Here is a 13,862-nt window from a genome sequence, read left to right on the forward strand (position 1 = left end):
TACATTTGGTTTGCATCTGTAACAGACAGTGTACATTTATAGGACTTGTGAAAGTTACCATTTTTTTTCACTTTTATTCTCTCAGTCACGATCGCGATACATCCTACCGCCCTAGGGATCTGACGCTGTTAGTTTTTATTTGAAACTGGGAGTAACTGTAGATGTGAGTGGTGTTTTGAGGCAATGGAACTGGACATTCTCTGATCTGGAGGGATAAAAGCTGACACTCAAATGCTGGTGAATCTGCCTTCTTCGTATCTCACCATCACTTGATTTTTTTCTATTCAGTTTTATTGAGTGTTCCTGCTCACGCTGGATTAGTATACAACTTATGGTCTATGATTTAAAAAAAAAAAAAAAAGAGACATAGGTATATATGATATTTGGAATTATTAATTTTATGACCTGTATAGTACATTTCGCAAAACATTGTGGCACGGATGCAACATTATTTATATTATTCATATTCATTCGCATAACACCGTGTGTTTTTTTCCCCCGATCTTGCCAGTCCCCACATGTTGCTGTTTCTTTTGTACTCCAGGACATGCAGAGGCAACAATAATACAGAGAGGTCAGTTCAGCACTATATGCAATTATCACATTCAAATGTTAACAGTTCAAACACACGCAAAGACCCATCCTTCCTACATTTATGACGTGACGTTATGACGTTAGGTACCATTCACTGAAGCGCTTTGAGTAGTGAAAAAAGAATTATTATTATAAATTATTATGTGATTTTAAAATGCAAATGCTTGTGCCAGGGCCCATTTATCTGTGTCATAATAGAAGAAATCTCCCACAGTGCAAAGACATGTAGGTTAGGTGAACTGGTGTTGTTAAAGTGACCCTAGTGTGTGTGTGTGTGTTCACCTGTGATGGATTGGCACCCTGTACAGGAATTATTCCTACCTTGCTCTCCATTTTTGATGGGATAGACTCCAGCTGACCCTTGTGAGGACGGCTGGGGCATTGGCCCATCCAGGATGCCCTTGGCTGGAAAAGACTCAGGGAGAGAGCATACACAGGACATTATCTACCCTGGACTGCTAAATGGCAGCCCCTCTGGGTTGTGGTGGCACCACGGTTTCCCACAGGGCATTATGGACTCGTCCCATTTGGGTTCCATGGATGCCATCAGGGGGTGCTGTGGGGAGTAGTACCTTGTCGGGCTCCAGCCTAACCAGGAAATGCTCCCAGACCACAATTATGGGAGAGTGGAAATACTCTCCGGTTTCACATAAAAGGAACTGCCTGCCACTGGTCAGAGAGCCAGCCAGGAGGAAGGTGGACAGCACTTGCGTGGAGAAGTGGAAGCAGTGATGGAAAGAGAAAGAGAGAGGAAACATTGCTGTGTGCTTGTGCTTTTATTTGTATTGTGATTGTGGCGTGGGAAATGCTTGCCTGAGAAGAGTTTCCCACAATAAAATCTCTTTGTACTTTCATACTTCTGTCTAAGGCTGTGTGTGTGTGTGCGTGTGTGCGTGGGTGTGTGTGTGTCATGTATTTGGATAGCTGGAGTACCCCCGTGGTGGCCACACCCTACTCTGTATAAGCAAGTTTAAAAAATGGACAAATGGATAACTACTTACACAATGCAGTATTTTCAAAGTTTTTTTCTGTTGAGTTAAAATACAATTTTGCTTTTGTTTCAGCATAAAAGTGTCTATAGTGTAAATAAACTGGGGGGAAAAAAAACTAAATATACAGAGATACCATATTGTTGCACAATAAAATTAAAAAGTCCCAAGGGGGAGTCATGGAGTCAGCAGTGTCAGTGTACAGAGTATTATCTATAGTTGCTGCTCTGGATTTATGCCACCTCTATGAAATATTTTAACAACCTACCTACCTTAGTGTCATACATAAGGCGCTCAACGCCGATCTTATTTTTATACTTCTCGAGGTCAAACTCGGTTTCCTCATACATCTTCTTTTCCTCCTCAGTGAGTGGTGCCACTGCTTCATTAATGCCAGGAATCAGAATGCGGCCTCTTGCATCAATGAGGGCGTCTGTGAATAAAAGATTTCTTCTCTGTTTATTTCTGTTCTGCAGTTAAGATGTGAAAATAAAGAGAAAACTGAAATTTTAGTGATTGGCAATAATGGATATCATGAGGTTATTAGAAATAAACTTGATGCATTAGGATTAAAAGTCAAGAAGGAGGTAAAGAATTTAGGGGTAACTATTGACTCTGACCTGAATTTTAAATCACATATTAATCATATTACTAGGACAGCATTTTTTCACTTAAGTAATATAGCAAAAGTTAGACCTCTTATATCATTGAAAGATGCTTTGAAATTAGTTCACACTTTTGTGTTCAGTCGATTAGATTACTGCAACGCTCTCCTCTCAGGACCACCCAAAAAAATATCAATCGATTGCAACGAGTGCAGAATGCAGCTGCTAGAATCTTAACTCGGAAAAGAAAATCCGAGCACATCACACCAGTCTGAGCGTCACTACACTGGTTACCTGTGTCATTTAGAATTGACTTTAAAATACTGCTTATGATTTATAAAGCCTTAAATAATCTCGCTTATATTTTGGAATGTCTTACACCTTACACTCCAAATTGTAACCTTAGATCTTCAAATGAGTGTCTGCTTAGAATTCCAAGAGCTAAACTTAAAAGAAGTGGTGAGGCGACCTGCTGCTGTTATGCACCTAAAATCTGGAATAGCTGACTGATAGAAATTCACAGGCTAATACAGTGGAGCACTTTAAAACACTGCTGAAAACACATTACTGTAACATGGCTTTCTCAGAGCTTCATCTTAGTTTAATCCTGATGCTCTGTATATTCAATTAATTATCATTATTATTCATGGTGTCTCCAAAATCCGTACTAACCCCTACTCTCTCTTCTGTTCTTTTTCCGGTTTTCTGTGGTGGCAATCTGCTCCACCACCACCTGATCAAAGCACCGTGATATCCTTACATTGATGGATTAAAGGCCAGAAGTTCATGTGACCGTCATCATCAAGTTCTTCCATATGAACCCTGAATACCATGAGGACTGATTGAGGTCATTGATGTTAGGTACAATGCCTAGAGTGGGCTGGGTGGTCTTATGGTCTGGTGCCCCTGCAGATTTTATTTTATTCTCCAGTCGTCTGGAGTTTTTTTTGTTTTTTCTGTCCTCCCTGGCCATCGGACCTTACTTTTATTCAATGTTAATTAGTGTTCTCTTATTTTAAATCTTATTTTGCCTTTTTTTCTCGTTCTTCATCATGTAAAGCACTTTGAGCTCCATTGTTTGTATGAAAATGTGCTATAGAAATATGTTGTTGTTGTTGTTTTATAAGTTATTTATAATCAAATAACTATGGTATGTTTGTTTTAGCTCATTTGAGTTAATTTATATGGGAATTCACCGTAGATTGGCACAGAGTGTTTACATAGACAGTAACAGAGCATGTATAAATCATTAAACAGTTAGATACACTCAACCATGCAAATACAGGCCAGGATCCTCAGTTAATGTTCACATCTAACACCAGAATGTGAAAAAGAAAATGTGATCTCGGTGATTTTGACCATGGTATCATTGTAGGTGCCAAATAATAATAATTCTTTATATTTATATAGCGCTTTTCTCACTACACAAAGCACTCTCCACACAGGGAGGACCCGAGAAGCAAATGAGCTGATCTCCTGGGATTTCCACATACAACTGTCTCTAGAGCAGGGGCGGCCGACTCTAATCCTGGAGAGCCACAGTGGCTGCAGGTTTTCATTCTAAGTATTTTCTTAATTACTGACTAGTTTTTCCTAATAATTAACTTAATTTTATTTATCTGCTATTTAAGACTCAGACCGTTTAAATCAGTGCTGAGCAATGTCGGTCCCAGAGGGCCGCAGTGAGTGGCCGCAGGCTTTTGTTCCCACCCAATTGCTTCCTGAGAAATTATTCACTGCTCATGACACACTTATTGTTCAAGTGACGTTTATTCTGCTTCATTTTAGTAGTCTCGCTTGTCAAGATTTTCAACCCTTAATTGCTTATTTTAGTCTTAAACAGCTGTATTCATTGCTTTAACTGCTCCTTATTAGCAATAAAATGCAAATGACAAAGGAACCAGCGGTTCTACCTCTAACTCGTCTCCATTTCCACCTGTGGGTATTCACTATTTGGTTTAATTAAGGACTCCGAAGGAAACTGAAGAGAAAGAGAAGAACTGAAAATGGCTCATCCGTTTTAGACTTCAAATCACTTAGATGATGCACGTATCATTAGAAAGGATTTAAGAACGAACTGACATGGTAGAGCTAAAACACTAACAAGCCATGAAATTAAATAAGATCTGTTATTGGTGAGGATTGGCTTCTAATTAAGCAACTGGGTTGGAACAAAACTCAGCAGCCACTGTGGCCTTCATGACTTGGAGTTGAGCACCCCAGCTCTAGAGTTTATTCAGGATGGTGTGAGAAACAATAAGCTCCAGTAAGTGTCAAACCTTCATACAGAAGAGAGGGGTCAGAGGAGAATGGCATCAGTCGTTTCAGCTGACAGACTACGCTAACTCAGAGAACCCCCTCTGTACAACTATGGTGAATGGAAAAGCAGCTCAGAATGTACAACACGTTGAACCTTGAGGTGACTGAGCTACGATAGCAGAAGACCACGTCAGATTCCATTCCTGTCAGCCAAGAACAGAAAGCTAAAGATGCAGTGGACACAGACACACCAAAACTGGAAAGCTGAAGACTGAAAAAACACAGCCTGGTCTGATAAATCTTGATTTCTGCTGAGGCACACAGATGGTAAGGTCAGAATTTGGTGCCAACACCATGAATCCATGCACACAATCTGACTTGTGGCAACACTCCAGGCTGGTGGTGGTGATGTAATGTTATGGGGAATGTTTCCTTGGCACACTTTGAGCCTGTTAATACCAATCAATCATTGTCTGAATGCCACAGCCTATTTGAGTATTGCTGCTGACTACGTGCATCCTTTCATGGCTGCCATTTACCCATCTTCTAATGGATACTTCCAGCATGATGATACACCATGTTATAAAGCAAAAGTCATCTTAAACTGGTTTCGTGAACATGTCAAAACAGTAGAACACCTTTCGCATGTGGTGGAGCCGGAGATTCGCAGCATGACTGTGCAGCTGACAAATCTGCAGAAATCGGACAATGCAGTCATGTCAACATCGACCAGACTCTCGAAGGAATGTTTCGAACATCTTGTGGAATCCATGCCACAAAGGACAGAGGCTGTTTTGATAGCCCTGCCCAGTATTTGTATAGTTATCCTAAGAATTTGCTCAGTGAGTGTTTCTGGCTCAGTGTGTTTACAGAGATTTATAGATACTAAACGTAACAGATAACAACTAATCATTAGTTAGGTACCTAAGCACTCATATCGGTTTAAAGGAGCAATGGTGGAGATATCCACAATCTTTGGCTAAAAAGTAACAGACAGTCTGTCTCCCTGTCTTTTCTTTCATAATATCCGCTTGTGTCCATCCGTGTTTGATATAAACAACGGTTGCCACAACTACTATATCCCTCCACAAACAATAGACAGGAATCCGCGTTCCCAGCAGAATTTTGGTCTTAGGCTTAGCTTCAAGTCTTCAATTCTTCATTGTGACCAGTTATTGACTGTGGTATTTGACTGTTTATTCGGTGTAAATTTTGTTATTGACCGAAACTACATTATGACACCACCATTTTACATCTCCTTTTTCCTTCACTTCAACGTAAGCCACCTGATAAAATGAAGAGGGACATACAGCCTAGTGGCGACCAACAGAAACGGTCTCGCCAGCCTACGTTCTCACACCAACGCACAGAAGCAGAAACATCAACATCACGCCAGACAAACCAGCACAGGCAACAACAAAGACCACGTATGACAAACCACACAGCGACATTATCAGAAGGTCACGGACAGCTAGTCTTGCACCGAGACAGTGAATGAAATAACGAATTACATACACAACCTTTCTGAAGAGCAGCGGAAAACTGCCAGACAACAAGAAACATTATGATGGAAAAACTACAGGGATTCCGTAACACGGACGCCTCAAAGCAAGATATTCTCTTTATATTACGGCGTAGGCAATTCCCTGTTTGCATATTGTATGACTAGATAGATAGATAGATAGATAGATAGATAGATAGATAGATAGATAGATAGATAGATAGATAGATAGATAGATAGATAGATAGATAGATAGATAGATAGATAGATAGATAGATAGATAGATAGATAGATAGATAGATAGATAGATAGATAGATAGATAGATAGATAGATACTTTATTAATCCCAAGGGGAAATTCACATACTCTAGCAGCAGCATACTGATACAAAAAAACAATATTAAATTAAAGATTCATAATAAAGCAGGTAAAAACAGACAATAACTTTGTATAATGTTAACGTTTACCCCCCCAGGTGGAACTGAACAGTCACATAGTGTGGAGGAGGAACGATCTCCTCAGTCTGTCAGTGGAGCAGGATGGTGACAGCAGTCTGTCGCTGAAGCTGCTCTTCTGTCTGGAGATGATCCTGTTCAGTGGATGCAGTGGATTCTCCATGATTGATAGGAGCCTGCTTAGCGCCCGTCGCTCTGCCACAGATGTCAAACTGTCCAGCTCCGTGCCTACAATAGAGCCTGCCTTCCTCACTAGTTTGTCCAGGCGTGAGGCGTCCTTCTTCTTAATGCTGCCTCCCCAGCACACCACTGCGTAGAAGAGGGCGCTCGCCACAACCGTCTGATAGAACATCTGCAGCATCTTATTGCAGATGTTGAAGGATGCCAGCCTTCTAAAGAAGTATAACCTGTTCTGTCCTTTCTTACACAGAGCATCAGTATTGGCAGTCGAGTCTAATTTATCATCCAATGACTGATGACCAAGTCACAACAACAAACGTTTAATAACATCAGAGATTATTTGCCAGGCCCTGTTTTTACCCATGGCCACTTGTACGCTACATTTTCCAGAGTTAAATCGAAAACCCGGTTAAACATACAGGTACTTGCGGGTTACACACCGACGAATATTTTCGCTGACAATAACGTTCATGCAATAAATTGCATTTCCCAGCAATTATTATAGACATCGGTATACTGCATTACCTGACGGCCACACTTCACACTGTGGTATAGGGCCGACAGTTTATCCCGGCCAATACCCCCACGCCGCCAGATGGAGCCCTCTCAGCAACATGGAGGTGCCCCAAATTTCAGCAGGGCATCATGGACCTTGGAGTTTTAATTCAAAGCCCTGCCTAGTCGCTCTTCTCTGGACTTTTTCTAGTGCTGTTATGTCCTTTTTGTAGCTTGGAGACCAAAACTACACACAGAACTCCAGCAGAGGCCTCATCAGTGTGTTATAAAGCTTGAGCTTGAAATGAAGTTGCTTTAACAAATAAGCAACCCAGAGGCAAACAAGTGCCAATGCACACATCCAGAGAGAAGGCAAAAAAAAAAACAGCAAAGAGGCCAAAAACCTGTAAACCAATAAAGGGCAAAGCAAAGCAATACTCTAGGACAGGGGTCTCCAACACGTCGCTCGCGGGCTACCGGTAGTTCGTAACCCCTTTCCAAGTAGCTCGACAAAGGGTTAATGAATCCTACAGAAATTTGAAACCTTAATTAGTCAAATTAGGGGTGGGCAATCTTTCCAAAAAATCATATCATGATCCTTTTTACACAAAATTACAATCCACAATCTGAATTGCAATCTATCATGTCAATGTGGCATACACTTAAGAGAATATCGAACTGATCAAGTCCTAAGTAACACTTTATTTTAAATATCAAACAAAGTTGAATTCAATTGCTGTCTCGTTCGCTAGCTAAGTGGAGTTAAGGCACACGCCCCGAAGCTGGCGAGTGAGTGAGGAAGACCCCTTCCCTCGGCGTGCTGCGTGTTTCTTGGATTCACGCAAATAAATTGGTACCGCAAGCGAACTCTGATACATAGCGAAATGAGAGAAGTCGCAAAATCAACTGGAATGTTCTAGCAAATTATAGAAAAAACCTGATGTAAATCCGTTAAGTAGTTCTCTCGTGAAAAGCGAACAGACAGAGAGACATTGGATTTTATATATGATATATTAGTAAACCTTCAAAATAATGTGCAGTTAAAGTCTCAGCAGCATTCTCAGCATTTCTGGAGCTTAGTAGAGCCAGATAACTCTAAGAATCTTCACTAAGCAGATCTGAAAATGTCTGCTTTGTTTGGGTCTCCATACCTCTGTGAGTCTGACATGAATGTCATGAAATCAAAGTTCAGAACAAGACTGACAGTCGTACATTTAAATGACGCCAGAAGAGTGAACCTCAGTGGCTCCATCCACCATACACCTCAGTGAAAGTCATCTGACTAACTCAAAAACACATCACACGTGCGACTGGACCTGTGAATAAAGTGACACAGTGACATGGAACATAATGACAAATGACTAAGTCATATCTGTGTATTTGAAATTGCATTGTTTTGTTTTGACAGTATTCATGTTTTAATTCAATAGTGTGAGATACACTAGACATACAAAATGCACTTACAGGTGAACTAAATATTTGTGATGTTTTAATGCAAAATGTGAGTTGTGGACACCAACATTTTGTAAATGTTCAGGCAAAACCAGCTTATTCAGTTTGTTTGGGTTGAAATAAGCTATGACAATAAATATTAGAAAACATGAGTAGCTCTCAGCCATTTTCATTTTGTAAAAGTAGCTCTCAGGGGAAAAAAAGGTTGGAGACCCCTGCTCTAGGAGGACTCACCACCATCAAGTGCATGCAATGTACCACCAGCAACTGTGTGTTCCCTCAGCGTTTATTGGTTTGAGGGCCGTCTCTCGACAGAGATGGACTTACGGGATAACCCACAAAACACAAAGAACAAGCATGGGCACAGAGAAACCAAATAATATACATAAAACTAATGGAAAACATACCCATCCAACCCACTATATCCTAACTACAGGGTCACGGGGGTCTGCTGGAGCCAATCCCTGCCAACACAGGGCGCAAGGCAGGAAACAAACCCTGGGCAGGGTGCCAGCCCACCGCAGAGAACATACAGACACACACACACATCCAGCACACACTAAGGACAATTTAGAATCGCCAATCCACCTAACCTGCATGCCTTTGGACTGTGGGAGGAAACCGGAGCGCCCGGAGGAAACCCACGCAGACACGGGGAGAACATGCAAACTCCACGCAGGGAGGATCCAGGAAGTGAACCCGGGTCTCCTTACTGCGAGGCAGCAGCGCTACCACTGCGCCACCCACTTAAAACATATAACAATACAAATAATGAGCATAAATAACAATCATAACATAAAGAAAGGGATCAAACATGAACAAAAAGACATCAAAAGGGATCACAAGGCAGTGGAGGAAACCTGGCTGGCACATAACGGCCATGGGCACTTGGGCAACTCATCACAGGAGTGGAACCATATCTGCTTAAAGACTCAACTGATCATCAGGTCAAAGAGTAACATACTGAAGGTCCAGTTCGGCTAACATCTTATCCGTGATAACATAAAAGCATACAGTACCTAGCAGCCCAATCAGGTCAGTCATGGGTTCAATAACTGTTCCTCCGTAGACACCAGAATGTAGATCTAGCTTTGGACCCTTTACCTTTAATCAAAATCAGAAATTAAAGTTAGTGCCATAAAGATACGAGGGACATTCAAAACATTTCTGCACTTTTTTTACCTCTGTTTATTAAGAATTTCAAAAAACAAATGACATCACTTTTCTACATAGTTACCTTCGTTTGCAATGCAATTTTCCCAGCGTCATACCAACTAATTACTACTCCTGCCACCTTCACCATTTCCAAGGAAAACATAAAAGTGAAGAACCTTTTTGAACGTCCCTCGTATATTGTTTTCTTTATTGGAGTAAGCAGTGCTCAGCAAAATTGCAGACACATAACAAAAATGTATTTAAATTCTGTATTTGTTCACTAGAGCATTAAGGCATTTTTTGGCTTTTCAGAATGGATACACTTGAAAGGGGTTATATAACTATTAAATTCTATCACAAATGTAGCTCAATTCGATTTCAGCCTGGATAAGCACTATAATATATTACTGTAGCTGTAGTGATGCGGTGGTTATGTCACCAGTGATGTCCTCTTAGTAAACTACTGTTTGCATCTTGGACATGTTTATTCTACGATAATACAGTTATGGGGCTTTGTGTTATACTTAAATTAACTAAATTTGCAGTTTTACACACCCAGAAATGCAGCATTGTGGTTTATCAACCATTGAATGTAGGAGGAGGTGACTCTTCAATTCAAACTCTCCCCAGGCATTAATGTGACAGAAATCGATATATTAGTTAAAGAAAGAAACGTATCCTCTACTAGGACAAGTCTGATAAAACCCCTTTGAATCAATAATCAGGCAGGAGGAAGCTCATCCATTGGGTCGTTTATTCACTTTTACAGCGAATGCCAAAGAGGGAGCATCCATCACAGCAGTCTGTTACAGAATGGTCAGAATGATATAAACAACTGAATTTAAATAACAGTGCTGATTAATGCATACATTTACTCTGATTGATTCATTGCTTTACACCCAAGTGACTTGTTAAAGTAAACGTCTATTCCATTACACTCTTGTCCTTCTCATATTCTTTATGTTCAGCTCGTGTTACCCTTGAAGCCTCTGTGTACCGGTATGTGATGACTGTCCACTCACAGGACATCTGCTGATCTCTTAATCGTACAATGTGCGCATTACGTACACCAACCTTCCTCTTAGTACATTTATTTAACCATTTCAGCAGCTCTTCTTCATGACATCTAAAACAAATGCTTATATATTTCAATATGCACTGCAAACCAAAACACCTAACTACTGCTACCTCCAAATTATTCTCTCAAATTAATGAAGGATTTCGTTTATTTAAAATTTTGTTTTATCAAAATAACGTGTTTGGAGCAGTCATGGTCAGGAGTTTGTTGTAGATGTTTAGAAATCTTAGGGTCACATTAATGTTTTTACCAGATAATTTGTTAAGGATGATTAAAATAAGTGACACTTGCCCAAAATGCCATTTTGATTTTCTTATGGGCACTGCCATTTTGCGTGTTTTTTGTTGACGATTGTTATTCTGCTTCTAGGCAAAACTAACAAAGTGTGAGATGTGTAACATATCTGGAATATGAAGACGGTGTCGTGCACTTGCTAGATGTCCTTCATTGGATTTAACTCAACCCTAAAAACTGTTATTCCTTTGCTCTTTTGAAATATTTCTGGTTATCAAATTCTGGCATTACTTTTTGACGATGATTTACCGTTTTGGTTCTGGTTCCGTGTTTGTTTAATGGTTTTTGAATTTTTCTCCACTCTCTACTTGACCGAAATTTTTGTTACACGTGTTTGATCTTTTTCACTTTATGACTCTCTGCTTGTTACTTTGGTTACAATTTATCTCCTGATAAACTAAATTCTTAACTAAATTCTGCTGCTGTCTGCCGCAGTCCACACAGGAATGTTGTGAGCAGGTGACTGGATATCTGACATCAGGGTTGTGTGCCATAAATGAATTGAGATTTTTTTTCATGGGCGTTTTGATATCGTTTGCGGCTGTTCTCTGTCGGCCCATGTTGTGTCATAAACTTTGTGATCTCCTGTCTCCATAAAAACAAAAGCATTCAAGTTTTTCCTGGCCATTATCACAAATAATATGAGGTAAGTAACAGACAAACAAAGAGATCATTTTTCGATGGAGTATTCCTTTAAGGGTGAAGGTAGATGGGATACCCAGATGGACATGTGGACCCCAGGATTTCTTTTCTCTTCCTCCAATACTAAATATTCTAAAACTATGCATACCTCTGCAAGGAAATAGCAGTTTCCTCTGGTTCCATAGGTGACAGCTGGCTTGGTACTAAGCCATCCACAGTCCGAGACGATGATGTAGTCAACATCGCCGAAAAAGCTGTCCTTTAGTTTTTCAACCATTTCATCCAAGCCAGTGGATCCAACTTCCTCCATTCCTTCAATAAAATATTTTACATTCACCGGAAGCTCCTGGAAGACCCATACAAGTTATTGTTGCAGGTTAGAATAATTCAGATTTAAAAAATCTTCTACAAAGGGTGTCAGAAGGCAGCGACTTATTGTACCTTGTGAACGGCCAAGTAAGCTTCAACTGCATGTAGCCAAGCAAGAACAGGAGCTTTGTTGTCTGAGGCTCCCCTTCCATAAAGTTTACCTGCCAGTAAGAAAGACAAATTGTAAAATTAGAAGGCAAGCTAATTTGGGTTTTATATAATAAAGGTGGTCCAATATAACAGAGGGGAAGAAAAGAAGATTTGAGAAAGAGGGCAGTCCGTCTAAAGAGAAGCCATCAAGTTGTATTAGATGTGAGGGACGGTGTGCATGGGCGGACACCCTGGCTGGGACCAAACATGGATCCTTACCCAGCCAGGAGGTCATTGTAATGGAAAGACAGTTTATTCATGCTGGTTACTTCCCCAAGACACTGGGTGGCAGCCTACCCAAACTGGGATACCCATGCAGATACCTACAGGGCATGCTGGGTGGAGTAGTCCCAGGGGAGAGCCATGTTGGGTTCTTTGGGGTCAGCCAGGGGGAATTGGGAATCCCTACATGGTGGTGTTTCAGCCTTACCCAGAAGTGCTTCCAAGCCACAACTTCATGTCCCCAGAAGTACTCACAGGTGCAGGAAAAAAGGAGCAGCCGTGCTTAAGTCAGGAAGAGTAGGACAAAGCTTGCTGGAGGAGCAGAACAGTGGAGACAAGGGTGCTGTGTATTATAATTGTAATTGAGGTTGTGGTGTGGCAAACTCTTCCTTATAAGACTTTCACACAATAAAAAAACCTCCATTCATTAGTGAACCTTTTGTGTTGGGAATGTGGGGAACTGCAATGCCCCCTACGGGTCACACAGACTAAAAATCCAAAAAACAAGCAAAATATATTAAGGTGCTCTTCTCCTTAAATATAAGAATTTACAACTACTTTAGTCAGTCAGCCTTTCTGTTACAGAGCACCTTTTCAAATAACACATTCATAATGAGAAAAGCGCTATATAAATGTAATGAATTATTATTATTATAATGAGATTTTTTTAGGCACAGAATGCAACGAGAAGTCAAGCAAAATGACACCTTTTATTAGCAAACTAAAAAGATTACAGTATGCAATGCAATGACTGATGCCCACAAATTGCAGATTTTTTCCATTTAAAATTAATCCTACTACACAATAAAGTGTGCAAAGTGAAGAGAACTGAATACTTTCCGAATCCACTGCAAATATGATGATGTACACCTCTGATGATGACACCTGGTAGGCTGTCGAAAGCTTAGGAATAAAAAAGTATTTTAAAATATGTGATTCATTTTCTCCCTTTGTGGATTACTCATTACAAATATATATCTTCTTATATAATACGCTACCGTAGCTGTTCATTTGTCTGTCCAGGATTTTAAATCACCTGTAGCTTGCAAACCATTTCACCTATTGACCTGAAATTAAGTACACATATACTACATGACATCTTCTGTCCGCTTTTGGGGTGACAATTGACCTCCAAGGTTATTCCTCTTTTATTTTATTTTATTGTAGAATCAACCCTCGGCAGCGACCAGCAGGGTGGCCATGTGGCGCATATGTATGTTTGCCATTCACATCCCTACCACCTTCGCAGTTACTTCCCCTTCCTCTTTATATCTTAAATCATTCTTGAGGTAGATTGAAGACTTAAGTGCCAGCTTAAGTGAAAAATTAAGGAAAACGTACTAAGTAATTGCAACACAGACACTGACTTAATCAGTTTTAACATGAAAAGATGCTGATGAAAGAAGAGAAGCAGCGGGCCGC

The 13,862-nt window shown here is 40.4% G+C and overlaps 1 protein-coding gene across 1 annotated transcript in view; it reads right to left on the reverse strand.

Moving 5' to 3' along the window:
* The window catches only part of LOC114663776 (cytosolic non-specific dipeptidase-like), a 42,672-nt gene that overhangs the window by 11,499 nt on the left and 17,311 nt on the right, over positions 1-13,862 (reverse strand). The window contains exons 5-8 of the mRNA XM_051935714.1: positions 12,141-12,229; positions 11,848-12,045; positions 9,550-9,634; positions 1,856-2,016 (exon numbers count right to left, since the gene is read on the reverse strand). Of these exons, the coding sequence (XP_051791674.1) occupies positions 1,856-2,016; positions 9,550-9,634; positions 11,848-12,045; positions 12,141-12,229 (533 nt within the window). The remainder of the gene's footprint in view (positions 1-1,855; positions 2,017-9,549; positions 9,635-11,847; positions 12,046-12,140; positions 12,230-13,862) is intronic.

This window comes from Erpetoichthys calabaricus, chromosome 13 (assembly GCF_900747795.2).
Source record: "Erpetoichthys calabaricus chromosome 13, fErpCal1.3, whole genome shotgun sequence".
Classification (NCBI taxonomy): Eukaryota; Metazoa; Chordata; class Cladistia; order Polypteriformes; family Polypteridae; genus Erpetoichthys; species Erpetoichthys calabaricus.